The sequence below is a fragment of the Passer montanus genome, unplaced genomic scaffold, assembly GCF_014805655.1.
Source record: "Passer montanus isolate IOZ18808 unplaced genomic scaffold, ASM1480565v1 scaffold98, whole genome shotgun sequence".
Classification (NCBI taxonomy): domain Eukaryota; kingdom Metazoa; phylum Chordata; class Aves; order Passeriformes; family Passeridae; genus Passer; species Passer montanus.
This window is the reverse complement of record NW_024375256.1, coordinates 1863298-1890809: the sequence shown is the minus strand read 5'-3', so window position 1 is coordinate 1890809 and position 27512 is coordinate 1863298. Positions and strand designations below refer to the sequence as shown.

General features: G+C 45.6%; 1 protein-coding gene across 2 annotated transcripts in view; it reads left to right on the top strand.

The window, feature by feature from the left end:
- The window catches only part of LOC120496276 (BTG3 associated nuclear protein), a 101181-nt gene that overhangs the window by 14667 nt on the left and 59002 nt on the right, over window positions 1-27512 (top strand). For both annotated transcript variants that reach the window (XM_039696562.1, XM_039696563.1), the window contains exons 4-7: window positions 1142-1264; window positions 3065-3240; window positions 11379-11618; window positions 25437-25604. In XM_039696562.1, the coding sequence (XP_039552496.1) occupies window positions 1142-1264; window positions 3065-3240; window positions 11379-11618; window positions 25437-25604 (707 nt within the window). The remainder of the gene's footprint in view (window positions 1-1141; window positions 1265-3064; window positions 3241-11378; window positions 11619-25436; window positions 25605-27512) is intronic.

Genomic DNA, 27512 nt, shown 5'->3' with positions numbered 1-27512 from the left:
CAAGCATTTTGTTTGTGCCAAAATTGGGATCCATTCATCCTCAGCTCCACGACAGGGCCTTATCTTTCCTTGATGATGGATAATTTACACAGACACGAGAATGTTCAAGTGTGTGCTCTGCTGCAGCTGCAGGAAACGCACTTGCTGTCACCAGATTGGCTTAATTTGTGTTTCAGCAATTAGCCAGGGGAAAATAAATGACCCCCCAGTCACGTTTGGGATGTTGGAGCAGCGACAACAAGAACGAGCTGTTTACTGTGGGGAGAGCAAAGGGGAGCTAAACCAACATTTCTCTCCCTCAGTTCTCCCTGAGCACAGCAGGAACACTTTAAGTCTCAAATCCACACCTGGGAATACTGAGTGTGGTGTGGCAGTAATGGGAATAATCCCTGCAAACAGATGAGGTGCCCATCTGCATGTGGAGACAGCTGTTTGTTTCATATTTCCTTTTGCACTCCAGTGTAGACTTAGCCTGTCTCAAGTTTTCCTTCTTCATTGTCATCAGGAGTGATAAGAGAAGCTTTTTCTGGTTTCTCACACATGAAATGATTTTGGTGTTTGGATTTAGGTTTTTTAATGTGTGAAATGCACACAAGAAGTAGTTTAGTCTTGTTTTTATTCAGTTACAGTCTGGTCCTGTTTGCTCTGATGCTTCTTGTGCTGCTCATCTCCCCACCCTGGAGGACAACACATGCCCTTTTAACCATGCTCATCATCCACTTTTGCTATAAATCCTTTCAAATTCTCTTTTCCCAGGAATTATCCTACTGAAACTGGTGCATTACCATGTAAATTGCCCACAATACCTCTGCAAACACTCACATTCTCCCAGAAAGAATTTGGTGGAGCTGTGATTTACACACTTCCCCCTGTGTGTCCTGAATTGATGAATTCCTTATTGCTTCCCCAGGGGTCGTGGACTTTTCTATAATTCCATAGGAGCCATCCATCCTCTGGAGAAATCGGAGTGCTGGAGGTGGGGCAGGTGTCAGCCTCGATGGATTGCCGGCGTCAGCGGTGCCGCGAGAGGGACGAGGCCCAGACCCTCCCTGGGTTACTTAAACCAAAACCCTCTTCATGGATGATTTATAAGCTTTGCTCCTTTACATTCCCGTTCCCTCTGTGATTATTTTTTTTGCAGTGTTGTCCCTCAGACCACGGTGATCCTCAACAACGACCGGCAGAACTCCATCGTGGCCAAGATGGTGGGGCAGGAGGAGCCGCTGAGCAGAGCAGCAGATTCCCTGGAGAACATCCTCAGCAAGTGAGTGCCATTCCCTGGAGTGCTTCCTCCTTCCCTCCCTGGGCAGGGCCAGTTTCAAAGGCCAGTTTTTCCCTTCAATTTGAAGGGAAAAACGAGGAATCCTTGAGGTAATAATGGGGGGATTGAACCTGGGCTTGGATAGATTCTCTTGCTTCCCTCTTGATGGGAGAGAGCATCCTGGAGGAGCTGGGATTATCTCTGTGTTAAGTTAAAAAAGGGTTTCTCGTAGCTGTGGATTTTTGCACAGAGGCATAATCCCTTGGGAGCATGCCAGAATCCTGTATTTAACCAGCTGAAGGAGGAATATGCAGTCCAAGGAAAACTTGGAGTATCTAAAGTGAATTTTAAACAAGCAGACCTGGGGATTCTGGGTGGAAAATGGTCGTAATTAATATATTTTTATAAGTTACTTCGATGTTTCTTTTGTTTTGTGCACGGGGCCTAGACTTTTCCATTGAGACAGATGTAGGAAGTTGATACCTAAGATTTTTTTATTCCTTCTGCTACGTGTGACCCAAAGGGCACAGTCTTAACCTGCACAAAGGGAAATTTAGGTTGGATGTTAGGAAAAAGTATTTTACTGAAAGAGTGATAAAGTACTGGAATCATCTGCCTGAGGAAGTGATGGAGTCACCATCCCTGGGTGTGTTTAAAAAAGCCTGGATGTGGCTCTGGGTGCCATGGTTTAGTTGAGGTGGTGGTAGGGCATGGGTTGGTCTCTTCCAGCCTGGTGATTGTGTGTGATTTTTTATTCTGCTGGATAGCTCCCAGTTCCACAGGAGCAGAGTGGTTTAAAGGAGCTGATTTTATCCAACACATTCATTTTGTGATTAGCACTTTTAATTCCCTCACAGTGATGTGCAGGGCCACAAGCTGAACTTGATGATGCTGGAATTTGGATATTCCACACTCACACTCCTGCTGAGGGGCTGTTCTCTTCAGGTGACCTGTGTTCCTTGCCCACAGTGTGACTTTTATTTTGCTGTATGGTTCTGCAGGAGTAGAGTGGGTTAAAGGAGTCCATTTTATACAACACATTTATTTGGCCCTCACAACGATGTGCAGGGCCATGAGCTGAACCAAAGGACATTGGAATTTGGATATTCCATGCTCACATTTGTGCAGAGGGGCTGTTCTCTGAGGTGACATCACCACAATGTGCAGGGCCATGAGCTGAACTCGGTAACTCTGGAATTTGGATATTCCATGGAAGTTCATGTTCCTTCTGAGGGGCTGTTCTCTTGAGGTGACCTGTGTTGACCCTCACAATGCCATGCAGGGCCATGAGCTGAATTTGGTGGAATTTGGATAATCCTTGACCTGTGTTGGTCCTCACAACCTTTGGTGACCTGTGTTGGCCCTCACAATAATGTGCAGGGCCATGAGCTGAACTCGGTAACTCTGGAATTGGGATATTCCATGTTCACGTTCCTTCTGAGGGCTGTTCCCTCAAGGTGACCTGTATTGGCCCTCACAATGACATGCAAGGCCATGAGCTGACCTGCCACTGGAATTTGGGTGTTCCATGCTCCCGTTCCTGCTGAGGGCTGTTCCCTCAAGGTGACCGGTGTTGGCCCTCACAATGACGTGCAGGGCCATGAGCTGAACCAAAGGACATTGGAATTTGGTTAATCCATACTCATGTTCCTGCCGAGGGCTGTTGTCTGGATGAGACCAGTGCTGGCCCTCACAAAGACGTGCAAGGCCATGAGCTGACCTGCCACTGGAATTTGGGTGTTCCATGCTCCCGTTCCTGCTGAGGGCTGTTCCCTCAAGGTGACCCGTGTTCCTTGCCCGCAGCGCGGTGCCGGGCCGCCGGCAGAACACCATCGTGGTGAAGGTGCCCGGGCACGACGACAGCCACAACGAGGACGGCGAGAGCGGCTCCGAGGCCAGCGACTCGGTGTCCAACAGCGGCCAGGTGGGCAGCCAGAGCATCGGCAACAACGTCACCCTCATCACCCTCAACTCCGAAGGTACGTGGGTTGCCAAGGGAAGATTTTGCCTTTTTTTTAATGTATATTTCATGTATGCTCAGTACTCGTGGTGTGCATACTTGTAATTCCTTAGGTCTGATAATTTAGCACAGTCCTGGTGTTGTGTTAGGCCTCACATCCTGAAGGCCTCGTTGTGTGAGGCCGCAGAGCCCTAAGGTGTCTTGAGAAACCAGTGATGCCCTGAGAGGCTGCCTAGACAGAGGCTGGACAGTGTTAAAGGAATAAAGGAGGGATTTGTTAAAAGGCCTTTAAAGGATGCACCTTAGGGAATACAAGAGTCTGGCCACGGGGTCGGGCTCTGCTCCAGGGAACAGGGACAGGAGCAGAGGGAATGGCCTCAGGCTGGGCCAGGGCAGCTCAGGGTGGACAGCAGCAGGAATTTCCCCATGGAAAGGGAGCTCAGGAATTGGAACTGCCCAAGGAGGGCTGGAGTGCCCATCCCTGGAGGTGTCCCAGGAATTCCTGAGGTGGCACTCGGTGCTCAGGGCTGGGGACAAGGTGGGGACTGGGCACAGCTTGGACTCTGATCCTGGAGTTTTTTTCCCAGCCTCAGTGATTCCAGAATTTTTACTGTTCTGTCAGCTGTGCCAGGAGAAAGCTGCCAGCATCAGGAGGGTGTTTGTTGTGTAATTCCCTTTCTGCTTTGGTCTGGCACAGATTTGCACAGACAAACATGATGTGTGACCCATTGATGTGCATGTAAATTCTGAAGAAACACCTAATCCATTAATGTCTGCACATCTGATTTCCCTCAGACCTCTGGAACACTCATCCATTCAAAATCTCTGAGATTGATGAATGCTTTGAGGATCAGATCAGTGACCCCCCTCCACCTGCCCTTGCACAGGAGGGAATTGCTAAGTGACTTCACCTGCAGGGTGGCACAAATTCAATTATTAATAAAGGAAGAGATGCAGAATAACAGGGCTGGTGTGCAGGGAGAGGCCAAGTCACAGCAGCCCTTGGCTTTCATCAGCTGGGGCAGAATTCCAGGTGACTCTGAGGTGTGCAGAGGTAAAACCTGGATGAGATCCCAGCCCAGGACTGAGACCAGACACCAGCTGTTCAGGACAGCTCCACTCTGTCATCCTGGCTCTGGAAAGCACAACTGACCTGTGCTTAGAGTTGGGTTTGTCTGAAATTGAGCTGTGGACATTTCCAGCATTTAGGGAATGGATTTCTACAAAGGCACTCTTTGCTCTCTGCTGGCTTTCATGTAATTGTGATTAACTGTAAAATCAGTGTTACTGCCTTTCTATCCCTGAAAAATAATGATTCAGAAGCTTGGAGCCCAGTTCCAGTAATGCTGTAGAACAAGGCTGGTTTTTTTTGCTGACTGAACACTGTGACTTCAACCCGTGTGTTTTTTAAAATCCAGTTAATTTTGGCACGCTTGTGTTCTTACTGGGAGTTTTGGAGTGCAGCATCTTCTCACTTCAAACACAGCAGTGCATTTATTTAATTGTGAGCATTCTAATTAGGCTTAAAAACAGTGAGCTTTGTACAGTTTAGTGTTATGTGCAGAACAAAGAGCATGGGAAGAGCTTTTTTAGCTTCACTGATACACTTTTGGAGCAGGAGAGCCATTAAGTGTTGCACACTAAACATGAGGGCATTTCTTTTATAGTGGTTTATTTTATAAAGGTTTCTTTTGTCATGGTTTATTTCTAGTGGCTGCATAGGATGGATGTGATGGCCCAATGTTATTTTCCTTTTCATTTTTCACACACTGCCCTTGCACCTTCAGGGTGGTAAGAGAAGGAAAAGTTTGCTCTGTTCAGTTCTTTTGAGACTCTTTTCCTGTGCTTTGCAGAGTTCTTGTGCATTTTTAAAGTTCTGAAGATTCTGAATGCTGCAGCTGGTCTTTAGTGTCCTCCTTGCACAGAACTTCATTTGTGAATCAATTCTTTGGGCCTCCATAGAAGACATGGAATCATGGAATGGTTTGGATGGGAAGGGACCTTAAACCCATCCAGTGCCACCCCTGACACCTTCCACTGTCCCAGGCTGCTCCAAGCCCTGTCCAGCCTGGCCTTGGACACTGCCAGGGATGGGGCAGCCTCAGCTTCTGGGAAATCCATTCCAGGGCCTCCCCCCACTCCCAGGGAGGAATTCCTTCCCAATATCCCATCTAACCCTGGAGTGAAACCATTCCCTGTGTCCTGTCCCTCCCGTTTCTCAAGCTGGAAATGTGACCATGTATTTTTGGAGCAGATAAGGGGAGACTGGGTGTTAATTAAGGGATGACTGATGTTTATTCCAGAGAACACTCCTCAGTCACGTCTTGTCTCCTCAACTTGGCATCTGAAGCAGTCATTTGATAATGGCAGCATTAACCAGCACTCAGGATTTGCTTTCCAAATGGGAATCCAAGCAGCTCTGTGTCCCAGACTTATCTGTGCACAGGATTTTCCAGCTCAGGCAGGCTCAGATCTCACCCGTGGGATGAGCACTTGGAGCTGTTTCCTGCCAAGCTCCTCAGGACTGGCACAGACAGTGAGAGGAGCTGGAGCAGAGCAGGAGTGAACCTTTTGTACCCTAAAACACAATGATGTGCTGCTGATGTGGAGACACTGATGAGGACTTGTGACAGCCAAAGAAAATTATAATAATTGAATTGCTTTGGGGGTTTTTTTTCCCAATTATTGGGAGCCAGCAGATGAACAAGTTTCTTGCAGGTGTCTGCCACAGGGATATTTGGAGTTAGTGCTGGCCCACCTCCACCCAGCTATAACAAAGATATATTAAACAAAGAAAAAAGGGCAAAATCCACATTAGAAATCTGATTTTCTGACATGAAACACATTTTCCAAGGTTTTAAAAAGCTCTTTGAGTCGATGGGTTTTAATTTTCTGAATTTTTTCTGGATCTTTTTTTATCTGAACTTTTTATCTGATCGCATCCTTCCATGAGTCATAAAGTAAGGGAATCTCTCTTGGATTTCACCAAAACTGAGCCTTATTCTCAACAAACAAGTGACCTCAGTGGTGTTGTGCTGAGGCTGAAGAACCTGTGAGTGCAGGGGCTGTTCCCAAAATATCCCCTGGTCCTGGATCCACAGGGAGTGAGCTGGGACTGTGTCTCCTTCAGCCATATCCTTTGTGTGCTCTGGAATATTTACCTGGAGCACGAGATTCTTCTGGGTTTGAACTGAAACAGGGCAGGGTTAGGTGGGATACTGGGAAGGAATTCCTTCCTGGGAGGTTGGAGAGCCCCCAGAATGGATCTCCCAGAGAAGAGTCACAAAAAATCAGTAAATGTGATTTACTGTGGCTGCTCAGTGTGTCCCAGGCCAGGTTGGATGGGGCTTGGAGCACCCTGGGATGGTGGAAGGTGTCAAGGCTGGAACTGGATAATCTCCAATGTCCCTTCCCACCCAAACCATTCCATGATTCTGATTTTTCTTTGATATTCACAAGGAAATGAAACCTTTCTTTCCCCCCCACAAGAACAGTCCAGTGAAAAACTCCAGCTCTGTGGCCAGGCCGTGTGTGTTGTTCCTCAGGCAGAATTCCCAGTGTCTGAGCTGCATTTTGTGCTGGAGGAGGTTTTGCTGAATGTGACTTTAAAGCTCTTTAACCTTTCTTTTAGCACAGCTTTCAATCCCACTGCTGCATCTGGAGATGAAGTTACAGCCTGGTTGTCCCTCTCTTCCACAGACTTAATGATTTTTAATTAATAAAGTCAGTGCTTTGGAGTCTCTGCCAATTAATCACTGCCCTGTGAACTTCTGCTAATTGACAGGAGCTCATTAAAAGATCACAGAATCATGGAATGGTTTGGCTTGGAAGAGACCTTGAAGCTCATCTCGTTCCAACCCTCCACATGATGCTGATGTTGAATCTTCTATACATCAGCCAAAACATTATTTAATTTCTCTAGAAATGGAGGTTTATTTTTCTAAGTTAGGATTTGTTTTTTTGGGGTTTATTTTAATTTTTTAAAGATGAATTAATCTTTCTGCCTCTCTGCACCTATCAGTCTTTTGCTGCCACTGCCAACTTTGCACCCAGCCTTGAGAGTAAAATAAACACAACTTCTTGGAGTGATGGAACATGTTAATTCCAGTATTTCTGTGGGCAGGTGTTCCCTTTTGTTTTCTTTAGTTTTAAAGGAATGACTGACAGCTCCTGGGGCTAGAGCAGAGCCTGGCTTTGCTTTCAGGCTCATGTCAGACCAGGGGAGCCTATCCCAATGGAAAAATGGAACAGCTCAGTGTCTGTCACTTCCCTGGGTGGGAGAGCACATCCAGAGCAGGCCCTGTCTGGTTTTTGTTCCCTTGACAGGGCTTTTTTTGCTGCTGACCCCACACTGGCTCCTCCTGTTCCCAGAGAATTCCTCGTTTGCGTGGCAGCCCTCAGCACGTCCCCACACAGGGATGGATGGTCAGCTGTGCTGGGAGAGAAAAGAAATGCAGCAAAAAAGAGTCAAAACCAGCACTGGGAAGCAAACTGGGTTCAGCAGAATGGAGATAAAGGCAAATTTTGTGATGTTGCAAAAAGAACAATGGAGAGGAACTAGAAATTGGTGTGGGGGGAATGGGACTGTGAGTGCAGAGAGGAGCTTGGATAAAGCTGGCAGGGCTTTCTGCACTGGGAGGAGAAATGATCAGGAGCCACTTCTGTGGTGATCTGATATTTGGTGTAAAAAAGGGCAAGGAAGCTCCTTTCCCTGAAAGGGCAGCAGGGTCCTCAGGAAAATTCACAGAATCAGGGAATGGTTGGAAGGGAGCTCTGGAGATCACCCAGTCCCTGGCAGGGACACATCCAGGTGGGTTTGGGATGTCTCCAGAGAGGGACACCCCACATTGTCCCTGGGCAGCTGTGCCAGGGCTCTGCACCCTCCAGGGAATGAAGTTCTTCCTCAGTTAATTAAAGAGAGAAAACCAGGGCAGAATGAGAATGTGTGTGATGAGCTGAGCTCCAGGTGAGTGTGAGCAGTTGTGCTTCACTGAGCTGAAGGGAGGGGTGTTCTTGGAGTGTTCTCTTCCTCCCCAGCTCACACTGGCTGAGTTTTTGGAAGTCTTTGAGGAGCAGCAGCATCAGGGTATGGCTGTGCAGTGCTGGGGGGTGGAGTCTGGCTTTTACAGTGCATGCACTAAACAACCCACCCCCTCCAGATTCCACCCAGATCTCACCTCTAAATGCTGATAATGCACCTAAAGAACTATTCCACGTGCATTGAAGGATATTTGGGTGCTGGGAGACTGCAGTGATCCAGATTTAGTCAATTGTGTTGATGTATTTAATTGCTCAGAGGGGATTTCCATCCAATTCCCAATCTGTTTTCTCCTTCCTTATCCATTCTCCTCCACCCCACACCAGAGCTCAGGGTGTTTGTGCCTCACTCAGAACTGGCCCTGGATTTCCTCTTTCCACCAGATTTTTGGGTGCCAGTCCTGTGTTTGCTCCCTGCAAAGTGCCAGATGTGTTGGCAGCCTGGCAGGAATGATTTTGATCTAAAATAAGGAATAACTCAGCTTTTGTGTCCTCACAGAGCTGCAGTGGATTCATGGTTAACTTCAGTCATGCTTAATGCAAAATGGTTATAAAATAAATTCCCTTTCTGTTTGAAAGGAGGAGGAAAATGCAAGAGATAATTTAGTGGGGGGATTGTGGTCATAGGTCAGAATAACAAGATAATGTCTTTTTTTCCAGGCTGGGAGCAATAAAAGAACAGTTGCATGTGGTAAAAACAGTATGTTCTGGACTCTGTGCCAGCAGAAAAAAAAGAGAGGATTTTGCAAATTGAACAGAATCTTTGGTTCATGTAGGTTAACAACATTTGTTAAAAAAGTCTGCAGGCAAAAGGTGTTCCATAAGGAGTAAAAATTCCTATATCCAACAGCAATCCTGTGAGCTGTAAGGCAGTAAGGCTGTGATAGGCTGGAGGATAATTTATTCAGGCTTCCTAGAATTTCTTTGAAAAACGTACACATTGATCCAGAGATGTTTTTGCTTCGCCAGATCTGCCCAAATTTTTCTAACCCAGTCCATTTATCTTGAGGAACAGCCTGTTGTTTTCCCTGATAATGGTAACCAGACTTGTGGTGAGGCCAGACACAGTGGCATGCAAAACAAGGCACAGCTCATCCAAACCACTTTATTTTTCAGATGGCACCTGGTACTGGGAGCAGAAAGCAGCCAGTGTGACCTATCCTGGCTGAGGATAAAAAAGAAAGGATCAAATTAAGTCAAAAAAATACAAACAATTTGCAAGTGTATAAAAATATATTCAGGACAGGGCATGAAGTTCTGATTTCAGCAGGAGAAAAATTTGAGGGATGAGTTGCTACATATGTCAACAATAAATAGTTTTCCTTGCAAGTTACTGAACATAAGGAAGAAATCCTTCCCTGTGAGGGTGGGGAGGCACAGGGTGCCCAGAGCAGCTGTGGCTGCCCCTGCATCCCTGGCAGTGCCCAGGGCCAGGCTGGACAGGGCTGGGAGCAGCCTGGCACAGTGGGAGGTGTCCCTGCCATGGCAGGGGTGGGATAGGATGAATTTTAAGATCTCTTCCAGCCCAAGCCATTCCCTGGTTGTGTGGCTGTGCTCGTGCTGATAATCTGCTGCTCGCAGTGATAAATCAGGATTGCACAACCCAACGTTTGCCTCATCCTGTCGTTACTCAGCGCTGCGAACTCGGCCCTGACATGTGGGGTGACTCAACCCAAAGGTCGTGCTGGAAAAGCAGTTTGGAGTGTTTGGAGTTGCTTTTATGTTCTGTTTTATTGAGTTCTTCTGGCTTGTAGTCTGATAAACCCTAGGGCAGGATATGGAAATCCAGATGCTGCAAGCTGTGGGTGCTGCTCGGTGTGAAAAGGAAACGCTGTTTGACCTGAGCTCTGTCACCTCCTTTGGGGACTGGAAGGGTTATGGAAACCAGGAGCTGGGGACTTTGTCTATATCACAAAACCCTGCTCTAAGATCACTTCATGGAAGAAAAGTCATTAATGTAATTGTAACTGAACACTGTTCACAATAAATTACTGTAAAGCTCTCTGTGGAAGGGCTGAGTGACCCCTCAGTCAGCAAACCTTGTTTTACTCCACAGTTGAGCAAACATGGAAATCAAATCCAAATGGTCCATGTCAGTGGACACTGAAATATTGCTGGAGTGTTTCCCACCCAGCTCCTATTAGCAGTGTGAGGAATTCTGGAGGTTTGGTTTATGTCTGGCATGGGAGACTCATCCTTGGCTGTGTGTTCCACCCTCCACTTGAGGTGGGGTTGGTCCTGAGCTCTGTTCCAGTTTCTGGTTAGTCTTGAATTCATCAACTTTTGGCATTGTCTGCACAGGTTAATTGAAGTGAGGGCCTAAGATTCCTTTGAATTTAATTAATTTATTTAATTAAATCCCTAGTATTTTTTTTTTCCCACTGAGAAACTGGGAAAGAAATAAAAAAGCTTCTTAATATATTGAGTGTGTGTGTAGGTAGGTATAGCTGTAGTACTGACGGTACTGATGGAGGATGATTGGTGATTGAGTAATTATCCTTCTGCTGGGCCTGTTCCTTGGGAAACTATTATTTAGAAAATAATATAGTCAGTAAATATGAGAAAAACCCAAATTATGTTTGGGATCTCTGGTTACACCCTAAATTATTGTCATTGCTTGATGTACTCCTTTTAAAAGATTAAGCAGGTTAGTGTTCACTATTGATTATAATTTCCTAAATCTATAATCTTGCTTAGCCTTGCTTTAATCTCATGGGTTTGGGGAAAAACAAGTTTCAAAGCTGCTGACTGCTTGAAATTTGCTGTGCTTTGAGAATATCCCAGAGTTGCAGTAACCTTTGTTTTTAGGGGATAAGAAGGGTCTGGAGTGGGTCTCCACTGGGTCTGGAGTGGTTTCTCAATAAAAGAGATCTCTGAGAGCAGGCTGGACACCTGGGCTGCCTGCACCACTTGCTGTGTAGATCAGAACATGAACAGCAATAACTTTTGGTCACTGCTGGGGTGAATTTGGGATTCTTTCTCTCAGTGGCCGCCATCGCGATCCCTGGGAAAGCTCATGGACACCAGGAAGCAAAGTGGGGGAAATGATGCAACCCATCAAAATCCTGGCTGTGCCCTGAGCCTGCCTCCTTGCTCAGCCTTTGCCCATGTGTGTTTCAGAGGATTACCCCAACGGGACGTGGCTGGGCGACGAGAACAACCCCGAGATGCGGGTGCGCTGCCCCATCACGCCCGCCGACATGCTGCACATCAGCACCAACTGCCGCACGGCCGAGAAGATGGCCCTCACCCTGCTGGATTACCTCTTCCACAGGGAGATCCAGGCCATCTCCAACCTCTCGGGCCAGGGCAAGCACGGCAAGAAGCAGCTGGATCCTCTCATGATCTACGGGATTCGCTGTGAGTGAAACGTGGGGGTTTGGCGCGTGGATAAGGCAGGAACGGATGTGTTAAATGAGATTTTAAGAGTGGGTTTGATGTGTGGTGGGGTGTTCTGGTGGATTTTGTTTATGAAGAAGGCTTAGGGTTTTTAGGAAGAAATCCTGAAGGGCTGGTTTACTTCAGTTGGTGGGTATTCACCAGAAATTCCTCAGTTTTTTATTCTGAATTCTGACATCTTTACAGCTGCCAGCTGTGAGTGTAGTAAATATTGCAGAAATAATTAGTAACACAAATTTCAGTACTGTTCAAGTGCTCAGACCAGCGTGGTCTCGAACCGTAGTTTTTGACTTCCCATTTATGTCTCTTTTTTCAAAAGACTCGCTGAGATTGTGATGGGAAAATTTGGCAATCTCAGGATCATAAAATCTGGATTCACAGCAGGAATGGCAGGATGCTGTTGGATTTCTGTCTGCTCCATATGCACCAGTCTTTGGATTACTGAAGCTGTTACGGAGCTGTGAACTGATACTATTTGTGTTAAAGGCATGATATTTGTTAATTTAAAAGGAATCAAATGTGGTTTTGTATAGAACAAAGGCACAGCCACTGGTTTGAAATGAAAAGAGGAATCTGGACGTGAGCATCGTGTTCTGCTGTGGCGACTTCTAGTGAATACATTGAGGACAGCCAAGTCTGTTCCCTGTGCTTTATTTCCAAGAAACTAGCATAACCAGGATTTTGGGAGAAGCTTCTTCTGCCAGGTGCTGGTTGAGCACTGGAATCAGGGAATGGGCACGGCCCTGAGGCTGCCAGAGCTCCAGGAGTGTTTGGACAGCGCTCCCAGGGACAGGCTGGGATTGTTGGGGTGTTGGGCCAGCCCAGGAGTGATCCTTGAATGGGGTTCTAATAAACCAGGAGGTCTGGTTGTTACCAGCTTCTTTATAGTCATGTTTTGTGTAGTCACCAGTGGATCTGGAATGGGAATAATTTGTTCTACTGGTGAGTTTTGTATGGAATTGGCAATTTGAAACTCCAGGTAAGGCTTAGGAGCAGGTCAGCAAGGGATTATTTGGGGTGGTGTTTAGAGAAGTGCCCATGGGATGGCTACAGGGAAGGGAATGTGGATGGTGTTTGGTGATGGCAGGAATCACGTTCCTCTTATCTGCTGCTGTTTCCAGTGGTTTTCAAGCTATTTTTGGGGAAATTGAAAACCAAATCTAACCTGCTCAGGTGGCTGCATTAGGGCAATTTTTGCTTCATTATTTACCTGAAGTAGAAGACTTCAGGCTTCTTTTACAAACACATTAAATATATATTTTTAAGAGAGATGGTAATTCAAATTAATGCTGATCTCCAAAGCCTTCTTGTCTGCTGATCTCATCAGTGTCAGTGATGTTGCTTTTAAAACATAGATTTTTGTTAAAAACTATTAGAAATACTAAGAAATGGATCTTGTGCCAGTGTTAAAGCAATTCCCAGGCAGTTCTTTTCCCATCCCTCAAATCTGAGAGCACAAATCACATGGGTCAGTTTGTAACTGGTTGTGGAGGAAGATGAGATGTTTGCCAATGTGAGCATGGGGAAGGAATGTGTCCATGTGACCAAGTGCTCAAGCTGGGGATTATGTCATTTCTGTGAGGCATTCTGACCATGAAAATACTGGATTATGGAAGTGATCCCTGCAGCTGGAGAAGGTCTGGAATGGCACACATGTGAGAGCAGGGGATCATGAGCAGCCATCAGTGTCTGACTTTGGTGGCATGAGCACGGTTTGGGATCCAGGTATCTGAAACAACTTCATTCCTTCCTGCTGTTGGCTGCTGTGTTGTTTTCTTTTGGGAGCCAGGCCATAAAAAACTAGGGATTTCTGGAAAAAAATAGACCCTGTGTGGATCTGGCCAGAGAAGTCTGGTTTGGGCAGTGAAATGTTGATTTGCTACCAGCAAGGACAAAGAATCCTGTGGCAACCAGCAAAGAAAACACACACGAACTTGATGGAGCAGCAAATGTAGCAGTGAGAACAGTGGTCCAGGAATGATGATTTCACTTAATAACCTCATGTGTCATCACTGGGAGTAATTAAGTGGGAGTGGAGTTGGATTCAGCAGCCTGGTGAGGAATGTGGAGCACTCAGCTCTTGAGGATGGGATTGTGCCCACGCTCAGAGGTTGTGTGTGCCATGATTCCATCCCTGCCATCCCAAATCCCCTTTCCCAGTCCACACACATCTGCTTTTCATCCCTGAGGTGTTCTCCCAGAAAATCACCCCAAAGCCGAGTGTCCCTGGCATGGGAACCCCCTCAGTGCTGGTCCCCACAGTGGGATTTGCTTCTGCTCTGAGCAGATGATGCTTTGATGACTTAATTTGAGCAGAAATGAAAAATCCAATGTCATCAGCCTGGCCTATGCCAATCACAGCCAGAGGAGCCCAAGGAAATAGAAAAGATTTTATTTTTCCTTTCGTTTCAAGTTTCTTGCAGTTTGTCAGTGGAAAGATATTCTATCCTTTTTTTTTTCCCTATAACAAAAACACCAAGTAAATCTGTATTTAATAGAGAAAGTATTTTGTGTAATATGCAGAAAGTATAGAAAATGAAGAGATGTGTGTTTATTAAAAATTCTTGATGCTCTGCACAAGGCTTACCACAAGAGGAGAGGAAAGTTTATCTTTGGAAGTCTCAATTTTCACTTGTGGTAGGAATTTGCTTGTGGGGTGGCAGTGGTATTGAGGAGAGCTTTTGGGCAAGAAACCAGAATGATTTAAACACAATCTCTGTCATTAAATAGCTCATTACCTCAGCCCTGCTAAAAATGGAGACTTCTGCTGGTGAAATACAATCCAAGAACATCCTCAGTTGTAATTTTCTTTGCCTAACAGAAAATACAGGTTTAGCTCTTTGGAGATTGTACAGCAATTTCCACGAGTGAGTTGGAAAAAACAGATTCCCAAATTCAGAATTTTGCAGTTATAAGAAATGGTGTAATAGAAAAGATGATTTTCCATGGCGTGCTGGAAAAAATGGAGAGGGGATTTCTGAAGCTCAAAAAAGAAAATTTATCAGCAGTTCTTATTCTTCAAAATAATCAAAGTAACTACATGAAAACAAAATAAGATTAGTTACTTATAATAGATATTTATATATACACATATTTTATATATTATTGTGTGTAACTTTGTGTATTATTTCTGTGCAAGCCCCTTGCTCTGCACATGGGTTTTTGCAGACTCTCACCAATCACTTTCCCACTTATTTGTCAGTTCTGGTTAATTATTCCAAGAGGATGGAAGATCAGAACCTGCACATTTAATGCAGAATTTCTGGTTGGGTGGAGGAAGGAGATCCAAGTTAATGAATTGCATTAAGGGGAACCTGTGCCCTTGTGTTATTGGACCCAAAAATTCTTATTTTGGCTCCAGACAGCATCTGGTGCTCAGGGAATGATTTATGCACATGGAAATAACTCTCTTGTTAGGGACAGGATTGTTGCTGAGAAAAAAACAACTGAAAAACTTAAATCCCCCACCCAAACCCTCCAGTGCTCACAGGGGGGAGAAAACTGTGCTGAAAAATTTGGGTGAATTTTCCCATCTGTTTCCACTCTCACAGAGAGTGAATTTTCCCATTTCCCTTTAATTTCATCCAGAATGCATCCCTGCCTTTTAAATACCATAAACCACAGTGTTAGCTGAGAATACCTAATGATAAAATCTGATTTTTAACTCTGAATGATGCATTTTCTTCTTCAAATGCCAACTAACTTCACTTTTAAAGACACAAAAACCCAGCACAGGCAGAAATCCCTCATCAAAGCTTGGTGCTCCTGTTATATAAAACATTTCTTGCAGTAGGGATGGGAGCACTTCTCCTACTGCAGGAGTTGAAAGAGATGTTAATACACTCTGAAAGGACTTGTGTCCTCAGCAGAGGCCAAATGGAATTAAACACTGGCTCTGCTTCCCAAAAATCCACACACCAGCTCTGGAGCTGCAGCCCACACACGGCTGCTTAATAGGAACCACATTTGGCTGTGGAATTGATGTCAGTGGGATGAGTTTATGTATGGAGAGAGAAAGAGAAATAGAAATATTGCTGCCCACAGCCCAGGCAGGTTTGGAGCTTGGAGCTGCCACTGGTGGCGTGGAGAACGTGTGGGGAGCTCAGCACTGCTGCTCCAGCTTGTCACAGGGAGCCTGAGCTTAATAACAGCAGCATAAACAGCAAATAGATCACATTTCTGTCCTTCTTGGGGATTATCCTGCTTGGAAATACTGCAGGAAGGGCAGGAAGTTCTCATGGATGAGCTGAGCTCAGATGTTTCTCACCAGAGGCTGTTTTGTGGGACACTCCAGGCTGGTGCTGTTTTTTAAGATGTTTATGGTGGAATCCTGGAGTGGTTTGGGCTGTGTGCACCAATCACTTTATATTTATAGTTATAGTTATTATTTATGTTTGTAATTTATATTATTTGTATTTATATTTTAAAGATCCAGTGCCACCCCCTGCCATGGCAGGGACACCTTTTACTGTCCCAGACTGCTCCAAGCCCTGTCCACCCTGGTCTTGAGCACTGCCAGGGATGCAGAGGCAGCCACAGCTGCTCTGGGAATCCTTTCCAGGCTCTTCACCCTTCCCAGGGAATGATTCCTTCTCAAAATGCCACCTAACCCTGTCCCTGGCAGTGGGAGGCCATCCCTTGTGTCCTGTCCCTCCAGACCCCTGGAAATCATCCCTTGCCAGCTTCTGTCTCCTTCAGGTGCTCTAAACAAACATTGCAGTTACTGAGGACATGCACTATAAATACAGAATGTCATCAATGTTTTCTATTCTTTCACCTTCTCACTTCTAAAAGCCTTTTTTATTACTGCATTTTTATTAACTCTACCAATTTTTCCTTTCTTTTCTTATTTCCTTCTTATTATTTGTATGCTTTTTTGGCATATTTTGTCTTCCTTTCATTTCCTGTTTATAATTTTGAGCTTCTTGTGTCTCATTTCTGAATAACCCACAAGTCCCTGGCTGTCAGAGTATTGAATAACATCCCATGGTTTAGCAGTGTCACACCAACATGCCACAGTGCTGAACATCAGCAGTGGTAGAGGTGCATCCAAGCCTTGGATTCCATCTGGAGACTGCTGGAGAGCCTGAGGAAAAATGATCCAAGCTGGCATTTTGTCCCATGTCTTTAACATTTCAGCAGCAGCAGCAAGTGGTGATTTCTGTGATTGGGATCTTGGTAATTGTTGGTCCAGTGCCTCCCCAGCTCCCTCAGGAATCAGCCACCACGCTCTGGAGGTTTGGGGCAGTGGCAGAGCTCAACCCAGCAATTTCCTGAGGATCCCTGAGTGCTGGCCCCAGCTCAGGGCTCCTCAGGCTATAGGATAAGAACTCCTCTTCCCAGCCCTGGTAGCCTGAACAGGAGTCCTGTGGTTTGTGTCTGCTGGATGAGCTAATCCTGTGGTCCCTGGAAATGCTTTTTGCCAACATTTTCTTCTCCCAGTGTTAAATACCACGGGCTGTAGTTCTTGGGAAATAAGGAGTGACTGCAGGCTGTTCCTGGGGTGTTATCCCAGCACCCTGGAACTGTTTGCTTTGGAAGGGACTGGGATCTGCCCTTTCCAGCCCTGCCTGCTCCAGGTTGCTCAGATCACCCTGTGGGACACTCCTGCTCCCCAGCATGGCTCAGGGGGAGGACAGGTTTCATTTGAGGTGGAAGGGTTGACTTTGCCCAGTTGGTGGCAGATTGGGGGAGTTGGGCAGGTCCTGCTGAGCTCTGTGCTGCTCACAGCCTGGCTCTGAGCCTTGCCAGGGGCTCTGCTCCCCCTGGGCTGCCTTGGTTGGGAAGGCCACGAGTGGTGTCACCTGCTGGGGACAAAGCCAGGCAGAGGCTGCAGAGCTCTGGAGCTCTCTCCTCCTCAGGAGCAAAGTCTGAGAGTTCAGCACATCTTTAAAAAGCAAGAAGTGAAAGAAATCCTTTCAGTTGGGCTTTTCTCCTCTCCGAAGAGCTTTAATTTCTGTTGGCCTCGTGCTGCTGCTGCTCTCCCGCGTTGTGTCCCTCAGAGCTGCACGAGCCTGGCTCCAGCTCCACGGAGCTGCTGCTTTGTGAATCAATTAAATGCTGCCACATGCAGGGCACTGATAACCTCGTTTGAGGCCAGGCAAGAAGATAATGGGAGAACCCATTGAGTTTATCTCAGCACCACAGTTCTCATCCATGGCATCAGTGCTGGCCTTGCTTTCAGCTGGAACTCGCTGCTGCCTGCAGTTTGCTTCTTTCCTGGGCACTTCTCTTGATTTCAATTATTTTCCTGGCCAGGCCCTGTTAATAAACTGAAAAAAAAAAGGCAGCAATTTTGGGGAAAGAAAATAAATTGTGTGTTTTCTCTCTCTTCCTCGCTTCTCTTGTTGTCCTTGCGTTAGACAAGTGAGAAATTCAATTTTCCATTCTTGGCAAAGCCGTGGTGGAGCTGTCAGTCCCCACTGCTGTGTGTAACTGCACCGTGTGAGATGTGCTGTCAGGCACTGGTGAGTGCTGGGCTCTCCAGAAACCAGAAAATGAACGTATGAGGTCACTTGGACCATCTGTCTGCACACTCCTTCCATCCATGCATCCCTCAGTGCTTGTCCCTTTTGGCCAGCCCTGGTTCGAGTACGTGCTGAAGCGTGCAGGTCTGCACTGCTGAGCACAGGCCTGAGCTGGGCACAGCTTTCCTGCCTGGGAGGGCTCTTTCAGGGCTGCATAAAGAAGAAAAAGGCAGGTTTGAAGATGGGCTCTTTGGGAAGCTGCAGCTGTTGTCTTTGCTTTTAAAAATGGGCGATAAAATAGGAAATTTTTTTTTAAATGATGGAAAAAACTAGAACCAAATGCCATTTGTCCAGTGTCATCACTCTGGTGTAACGTGGGACCTGGAGCAGAGAACAGGAAGAGTTTTCTCTTTTCAGATTATAAACCCTCTGTTTGGTCCAGAATTATTTGCTTGTAGGGGTTGTTTGATTAATTTATAATAATTGTACTCAGGTTATTAAACAGCTGTGGATGTTCTGTCACCATCAGGAAAGAGATTGAAGGATCTCTCTGGGAATTCTGTAACATGTGGAATTCCAGGAACTTCACAAATACTCTGTTCCTGCAGGGATTAGTTAATTCTGCAGGGATGAATTAATTCACCTGCCCCCATTCCCTGCTCCTGCAGCTCCAGAATCTTTCAGGGCACTTGCTGTGTCCTGTGGGGAGCTGGCATGGAGCAAACCCAGAGCAGATAAAAATCCATCTTTTCCTGCCACACTGGGAATTTGACACCCCACTAGATGGCAATATTTGAATGCTGATGCTCCTTCCATAAATCAGAATAAACCAGGTTCTGTTCACTGTAAAATAGGTAAAAATAGCCTGGCTGCTTTTGCAGAGAGGTGCTGAGGTGTGACTGAGTGGAGGAGCTCTCCTGCTCTGGAACAGGATCCCTTGGTGGAATTTGGAGACTCTAGATCCCAATTAATATTAATCTTCCATTTTTAAAACTTCCATTAGAGTTCTTTTCATTTGAAGAACAAAAGCATTTAAAATAACTTAAATTTTCATGTCTCATCTGAATCTGTGACTTGTTAAAGATGAACTATTCAGATAAGTATCCTAAATAAATATTGATGAGCAGAGTAATGACTTGGTAGCTGAGTTTGCTTCCCTCCTCCCTCTCCCCAAGTTCCCAGCAGCTCCTCCTGTCTCTTTTTGGACGTTGTGGATCACAGCAATGTCCTGGAAAGGGATTTTTTGGTGCCAGGATGGATTTTCCAGGCGTGTGACACTGGAGGAGCCTGCAAGGCTCTGGCATCCCTCCCCTCGTGCATCCCAAACCTAAACATCCCAAAGTGAGCAGGGGGAAGTGCCTCTCAGCTGTGGAGATCATCCCCCAGCTGTCAGAGGAATAAACAATTCCTGCTTTGCAATGATTTCAATATGGGCAGGGCAAGCCCTGCAGGGGCTTTGGAGAATCAAAGCCTGAAGGCTCAAGGGGGAATTCCAGAGGTGCTTCAGCTTTTCCTCTGCTCCCTCCGTGTTTAGAGCAGCAGATTTTGCTGTCATGTGCTCTTGGTTTAATCAAAAAGACTCCAAATGTATGACCCTGCTGAGAAAAAATGAATTTTGGGAGCCAAAGCCCCAAAAATCAGCCCCTTCTCCTCTCTGAGCAGGCAGGAGCTTTTTTTCATGAAGGATCCATCATGTTCCTGTCAATTTAAAAGGATTCTGTCGATCACTTTAAGATAAATTCCCCATCCTAATGCTTTTCTTTAGGTTTTAAAAATTAGAGGGAGTTGGAAAGTGGAGGGGCAGTGACCCAAATCTGCTTGGATTCTGTATTTAATAGAAATATATTTGTATTTTATACATGTGGCTGTTGGATTCTGTGCTGCACTTCCCCAAATGCACCAAAACCAGCAGGAATTTCTGGGCCACCTCAGCCTAACTCTGCCAAGTCCATAAAAATACTGATTTACCTTCGAATTTTCCAAGGAAATCTGTGATTCCTGGAGAATGGGAAGCAGCAGAAACTCAGAGTGTGCAATGAAACTCCTGCCACGGAGTTTGAATTTTAGGAGCTGGTTCTGAATGTGGGATGAGGATGGAATATTTCATGTCTGGTTTTGATCTCTTCCTCCTCAATTTGTTCTTAATTTGATTTCTTTACAGATTGTGGGGATTGTTTTGTCTTTTGTTCTTGACTTCTGACCTTTCAGAAAGAGAGGATTACGTCCCCAGGAACATGGTTTTCCTGGAATTTTCTTAGTTTATAATTAATCTTGGTTTTCAGGGAACTCCAACCCTTTCTCTCATTATTTTGTACAGCAGATCCTCCAAAAATTTGGAAGTGTTGAATCATTTCAGACACCACCTCTGTGTTTGTACCACATAAAATCTTTTTTTCCTTTGTATTCCCAAGCCTTTATTTTTTCATTTGCATTTCCTAGTTTTTATTTCCTTTAAGAACCACAGAAAGATTTATTTCAGAGCTGCTTATGTTGCTCTTTTTAATTTTAATTGGACTCCCCCAGCTGTCTCCCTGTCTCTGATCCCTGCTGCACCTGTTGCCTTTTAAAGCTGACTTGAATTTTCCTGATTTTTGCTTTCTTCCTGAGCTTTTCCTTGCTGAGATTGGAATGTTGATCCTTGATTTCCCCTTTTCTCCCCTGTGGCTCCCTGAATTCTCTTTGCAGCCCTTTTTGTCTCCCAAGCTGCAGCCAGGATCTCTCTGTCTGTATAAATCACCCCAACTCCTGCAATTTATGAAATCACTGAATTATTTGTAAGTCTCTGGTGTGTTTTTTATGGAAAGCTTCCTTCAGGAAATGAGATTCCTCCTCCCAAAAAAGCAAACTTTGGGTTTTTATTGTTTTAAAACAAGGACATCTCTTTTTTTTGAGGCACCATTCATGAAAAGATCACTAAAAACACACTCAGCCAGTCTTAAATCATCTAAATCCTGTACTTTACTCTTCTTTTATGGGCACCCATCTTCCAAATCATTGTCTTTTGGTCCAAGTGCTGATTTATATTCCTGCCTGGATTTTTTCTGTGCTCTTCTGTGGCTCGTGGATGCTGTGCTGTGTAAAATGTCAGCGTTTGATGCAGCTTTTGAGAGTAAATGATCCAAAAACCCCTCCAATCCCTTCTCCCTGGAGCATTCCTGTCTTTTCTCTCCTCTGGATTTCTCCAAGTGAGAGGTCTCATCTCCAATATCCTGATTTCTGACTGGGTTGGGTGTGGGATGTGCTGGGAATGAGGCAGCTGGGAGCTCTCCTGCCTGGAATCATTTGTGGGTAGGGAGCAGTCAGCACGCTCCACTTCTGCTATTGTGTGCACATATTTGGGGGATTTCTCTCTCTTCTGCAGGTAAATCATGCTTTTAATGCCAATGGGAACTTTTTATCTGTTTAAAAACTCCTCCAGTGCCTTTAGGTTGAGATTTTTCCTGGTAGGAAATGTCTTGCTAAGGACCTGGTTGTAAAACAACATTTTAGATTGTGACAGCGACTGCACAGATTTTACATCTGAAATTAATTTTGGGTTTTTATCAATTAGCTTTGTGCTTTTGAGTTAATTTTTCAGGCCTGGTTTGCACATGACCAGGTCTGCAGTTGAGGTAAAAATCTCTGCAAACAGCACTGCTTGTCTGGAGCAGCTTGCCACCCTGACAGCAGCTGGGAATTTCATGAATTAAGGGAAAGAAATGAGGATGCCTGGCTTGGAAAATCTGTTCCTGATGGTTTGGGGCTCTGTAGCCTAAAATCCTCCTGTCTGCCCCTGTCCTGGTGAGGCTGGTGTCTGTTTTCCATGGTTTCCTCTGGAGCTGTTCCCTCTGTGGGGCTGGTGGTGTCTGCCAGCATTTCCTGGCCATTCCTTAGCACACTGATTAATGAGCAGGAGGGAGAATCATGGAATGGGTTGGGATGAAGGGATTTAAAATTTGTTCAATCCCAACCTTCCAGTGTGCCAGGTTATTCCAGCCTGGCCTTGGGCACTTCCAGGGATCCAGGGACACCACAGCTTCTCTGGGCACCTGTGCCAAGGCCTGCCCACCCTCACAGCCAGGAATTCTTTCCCAAAATCCCATCTAAACCTTCTCCCTTTCAGTCTTCTGAAGGTGTTTTCCTTCCTTCCCTCAATCAAGCACTTTTGGGGATGTTTTGTGTCCCAGCTCTGGTGCTCAGCCTGTTCCTCACACTGCACCTGAGACTCCTGTCCTGAGTAATTAATATCACTTTTATTTCCCTTTGAGTTGAGTGGCACCCTGGAACATCCCATGGATTAAATCCAGTGGAGTTCTGGAATATGCCATGGATTAAATCCAGTGGCACCCTGGAACATCCCATGGACTCACTGCACCTGAGACTCCTGTCCTGAGTAATTAATATCACTTTTATTTCCCTTTGAGTTGAGTGGCACCCTGGAATATGCTATGGATTAAATCCAGTGGAGTCCTGGAACATCCCACAGATTAAACCAATGGAGTCCTGAAGCATCCCATGGATTCAATCCAGTGGAGTCCTGGAACATCCCATGGATTCAATCCAGTGGCACCCTGGAATGTCCTCAAACATCCCATGGATTAAATCCAGTGGCACCCTGGAACATCCCATGGATTAAATCCAGTGGAGTCCTGGAATATCCTCAAACATCCCATGGATTAAATCCAGTGGCACCCTGAATATCCTGGAATATCCCACAGATTAAATCCAGGAGCACCCTGCAATATCCTGGAACATCCCACGGATTAAATCCAGTGGCACCCTGGAACATCCCATGATGACTCTGGAATAGCTCCAGCTCCCAGCCAGGCAGCTTTTCCCTGGGATTTTCTGTGTCTCAGCCCAGCCACCAACACCCCAGGAAAGTCACTAAAATGCAGTTATCAGTGAAATATGGACTTCTTTCCTCCAGACCCACCCCGAGCCTGTGCTGGTGTTTCCTGTGGGGCTGCTGGGGCTGGGGCAGGAGCTCAGACATTCTGGGTTTATTGGGCACCCCTGCAAACACTGCTGGGCATTTCTTGCTCTGGGAATGGCTGAGGCTGAGCTGTGGGCTCAGGGGTTAATCCACAATGTTCTCTGCTTTTGCTGACACCCATGGAAAGGAAACTTGCACAGCAGCAAATTGGAATTCCAGCCCATTTTCCTCCTTTCCCAGTTTGGAGACACCACCCAGGGTTGTAAAGTTCTCTTAGTTCTTGCTGTCAGTTAAAAGTGAGAAATCTTGGGGGACTTCAAAGCACTTTTGAAGTAGATTTTGGAGTCCAGTGTTTTCTTCCTGTGTGTTCTCTCCTTTATCTCAAATTGCTCCTACAAAAAATAATTAAAGCATTGAAAAAATAAATTTTATTTTAAAAAATGATGCCACAAGAGATCCAGTTTTCCACTTGGCTCTGTTAGAGCCTGCAGATTTCAGGCTTTGAGGACTCTGGGCTCATTTGTAATGCAGAGGAAACTGTGGAGCTTTTAGTTTGTGCAAACCTGGAATTTTGTGGCTCCAGGCTTCAAATCATTTGTCTTGCAGGAGCAGCCCCATATCCTGTTCTTTAGGTTCTATATACAACAGCTTAAGCAAGTCCTTCACAGGATTAGGAGCCCATCTGAGAGGAAGATGGAAAGCCCAGTAAGTGGAAAAGTGGAAAAGATTATTTTACTGTGCAGGGTAGGGAAAGGAAAATGAGAATTTTAGAGATTCTTGAAGCTTTGCCCTGTGGAGTAAAAGCATCTCTGGCAGCCTTGGCTTGTTCACTGTTTCACCTCTGAATTTTGAAGCACAGAAGGTTTAGAGTATAAACATATTAAATGTTCAGAGAGCTCTGGTTGAATTTAGGGGGTTTAAATCAGAGAATCCTGCAGTGGTTTGGGTGGGAAGGACCTTAAAGTTCATTTAATTCCATCCCTGCCATGGGCAGAGACTCCTGCCCTGTCCCAGGGTGCTCCAGCCTGGCCTTGGGCACTGCCAGGGATCCAGGGGCAGCCACAGCTGCTCTGGGAATTCCGTCCCAGCCCCTCTCCACCCTCACAGGGAAAATCCCTTCCCAATATCCCACCTACCCCTTTCTTTGTCAGTTTAAAGCCATTCCCCTTGTCCTGTCCATATAAAAATCCATCTCCCTCTTTTTTAGATTGGCAAATATTGAATTTTTCAGGTTGTTTTTTTTTTTTCATTCTGCAGCTGTGGGGGCTTGGAGTTTTTTGCTCTCCAGTGTTGGTGCTTTAGGAAAATCCAAACCCCTCAGCAGCTCCAATGAAATGGTGAAAGTGTGCAATAATTCAAGCTGACAGTGCACAACATTCCCAGTTAAATTCCCAGTTTTAAAGCCACTCCTCACCGTGTTTATGGAACACTTTGGCAACTCAGCACCAGGGGCTGCAAAGTTCATCCTGAGGCTCTTAAAGTGCCTGAATTCTGGAGCAGCTGTGCAGAGGATCCTCATTTTGGGCTGTGTTTTTTACTGGATTTGGATCAATTTTGAAAAGAGTCAGGTTTTTTTTTCTTTATATGGATTTTTCTGCAGTTTCTTTCTTCAGCAGGAGGCAGTTTTGTACAGTCACAGACTTACTGAGGGGTACTGTCAGTGAGGAATAATCCTTGCTCCAGCTTTGGCTCTGGAGTGCTGGATCCTCCTCCTGGTTTGTAACAGTGCAGCTTCCACAGGCCCCAGGGCAGGAGATAAAATTCCATGCACTGCTGGCATTTTAGCATCCAGAACTGTGCAGGTGAACAATTACTGACTTTTTGGAATAAGTTTTGTTGAAGTCCTGTCACTGCTCAGCTTTGGGGCTCTTTGCACAGGTGCAGAGCCTGGTGTGTGGGACTGGCTGTGTCCTCTCTGTGTTTCTGGAAAATACAGGTTGGTGTTGATTATTATTGTCAGATTAAGCCCTTTTCTGTCCCAGAGATGGGGCAACTGAGAGGTGTTTTCAAAACTTTTATTCCATTTTCAGTGTCATGAGAAGTGTGAGACAATACAGATGGGATCATTTTCACCATCACAATTAGAAGTCAAATATTTCCTAATTACAATACACTATAAGTGTTTCTTGGCCTATCAGCTTTTGCCACACCATACTGCAAATGCCTTAAACCCAAATTGCCCCTCATGAGTCCTGCTGCAATGCATTTTTCATAGTTTTATTTCTCCAGAGTATCCAGTCTTTTCTGTAAGGCCATCCTTTTAAACTTGTTCCTATTTCCATCTCTCTCTCACAATGTCTGTCCTATTCCATGGCATTTCTAAGGTACATTTCTAAGGTATTTCTGTGGTATATTCTGCTGTATTTTTACAATTCTCTCCTTTTCCCATCATTGCAGGCCACCTGTTTTACAAGTTTGGCATCACAGAGTCGGACTGGTACCGCATCAAGCAGAGCATCGACTCCAAGTGCAGGACAGCCTGGAGGAGGAAGCAGCGAGGCCAGAGCCTGGCTGTGAAGAGCTTCTCCAGGAGAACCCCCTCATCCTCCTCCTACAGTGGCTCAGGTACAGCCCAAACCTCCCCCACAGAGATAAATCCCTCTTGGTTTCCTAGGTGAATTTTAATTTGGCTGCCTGGCTTTGCTGAGGTGCTGACAATGTGGAATCCTGCAGTGGTTTGGGTGGAAAGGACTTGAAGTTCATCTAATTCCACCCCTGCCATGGGCAGGGTCACTTTCCACTGTCCCAGGTTATTCCAGCCTGGCCTTGGGCATTTCCAGGGGTTGAGAGGCAGCCACAGCTTCTCTGGGAACCTCCCCACCCTCACAGGGAACAATTCCATCCCAAAATCCCACCTAACCCTGCTTTCTGTCCACCCCCATGGATTCCGCTCCTGCAGCTTTGTGCTGTAATTTTGTATTTTTACCACGCTCACTTCTTTGAGGAGAAAGTCCAAATATCCTTGCAGTTGTTGTTCCTGGGAGGAATGAAGTGACTAAATCCTTCCCAGTGTGTTCACACCATTCAGTGGGACGTGCTAAATGCTGTTCCTGAAGTGTTTTCCTCTGCAGACATGAAATGTGCTGTAGGTGATTCCATATTTCCATCTAGGTATGGAGGCCTGGATAACAAATGAAAAATCCTGACCTCAGGAGTGTTCTCTGAGGACATTTCTGGCTCATGCTTTTAATATAAAGCAGTGTTCTGGGACTATTGTACATTAGATATTAAAACCAGGGCTTTGGAAGGCAGCCCAAAGAAAAGGAAGTCAGTTTATTTGCCTGCATAAAATTTTTGGTTGCATGTTAACACTAACCACTGTATCTCATGCAAAGAATGACAAAATCTGCTTTCAATGGAAAATTTTATGTGCTGGAACAGGGAATCCCATCCAAAAATCTCAAATTAAAACAACTAATCAATGTAATGATAACCATAAGCCCTCTATGTTGATGGGATTTTTACTTTCAGTCTTTCAGCAATCAGTATTTCAGGGTAAAAAGGCAGCAGTAGGTGGATGTTACAGCCTGTGCTCATTAGCCTGTGCTCCTTGAGTGGTGTTGAGATTTATTATTCAAATTATTCATCTTCAGGCTGTTTTGGAGGTTTGGAGACACCTGTAGAGATGTAAAACTCAGAGCCAGTGGATTCCTGTCTCTGTAGGATCATGAGTCTGGGTTGGTTTCTTGGTGTGGTTATCCCATGGGATCCCAGCCTGCTCTGGGAGGGAAGGGCCTTAAAGCTCATCCCATTCCAGGGACCTTCCACATCCCAGGCTGCTCCAAGCCCTGTCCAGCCTGGAACACTTCCTGAGGTATTCCCAAATCCTGCCAAAATCCTGGAAACCCTTCCCTAAGAACGGGGGGACTGGGATTTTCAGAGTTGTTTTTAGCAGCAATTAATTTGCCTAACTTAAAAAACCATAAATATGGCATCCTGAAACTCACTCAGCTGTGCCCTGACTTTGCTTCCCTGGCTCTGAGGAATTTTGGGGATGACTGAGCACAGGAAGAGGTTGTCACCATCCCTGGAGACATCAGAATCCACCTGGCTGCAGCCCAGTTCTGGTAGGCCATGGTTTGAGGAAGGACATTGGGCTAGATCATCTCCAGAGGCCACTTCCTACCTCATTTCTTTGGGATTTTAATTTTTTTTAATGAATTATTGCACACGAATTAAGAATACTGAATTATTTGCATCACAACAGGATTGTTGTTCAAACTCACTCCTCTTGCACTTGTTGGAAATGCCAAAGCTTTGAGGCTTTTCCTGCCTGTTGGGATTAACAGTTCCTGGAGCACGTGGCTTTCATTGGAGCGTGGTGAAAAGTGACAGCAGATTTCCTCTTTGCTCTGTTCATCACATGGCAAAATTAACTCTGGAAATGACAGCAGAGCAGGAGGCTGAGCCCACAGACCCTCCAAGGCTTTGGAATTTGCTGTTCAAGAGGGATCAACCTGCAGGGAAAATAAT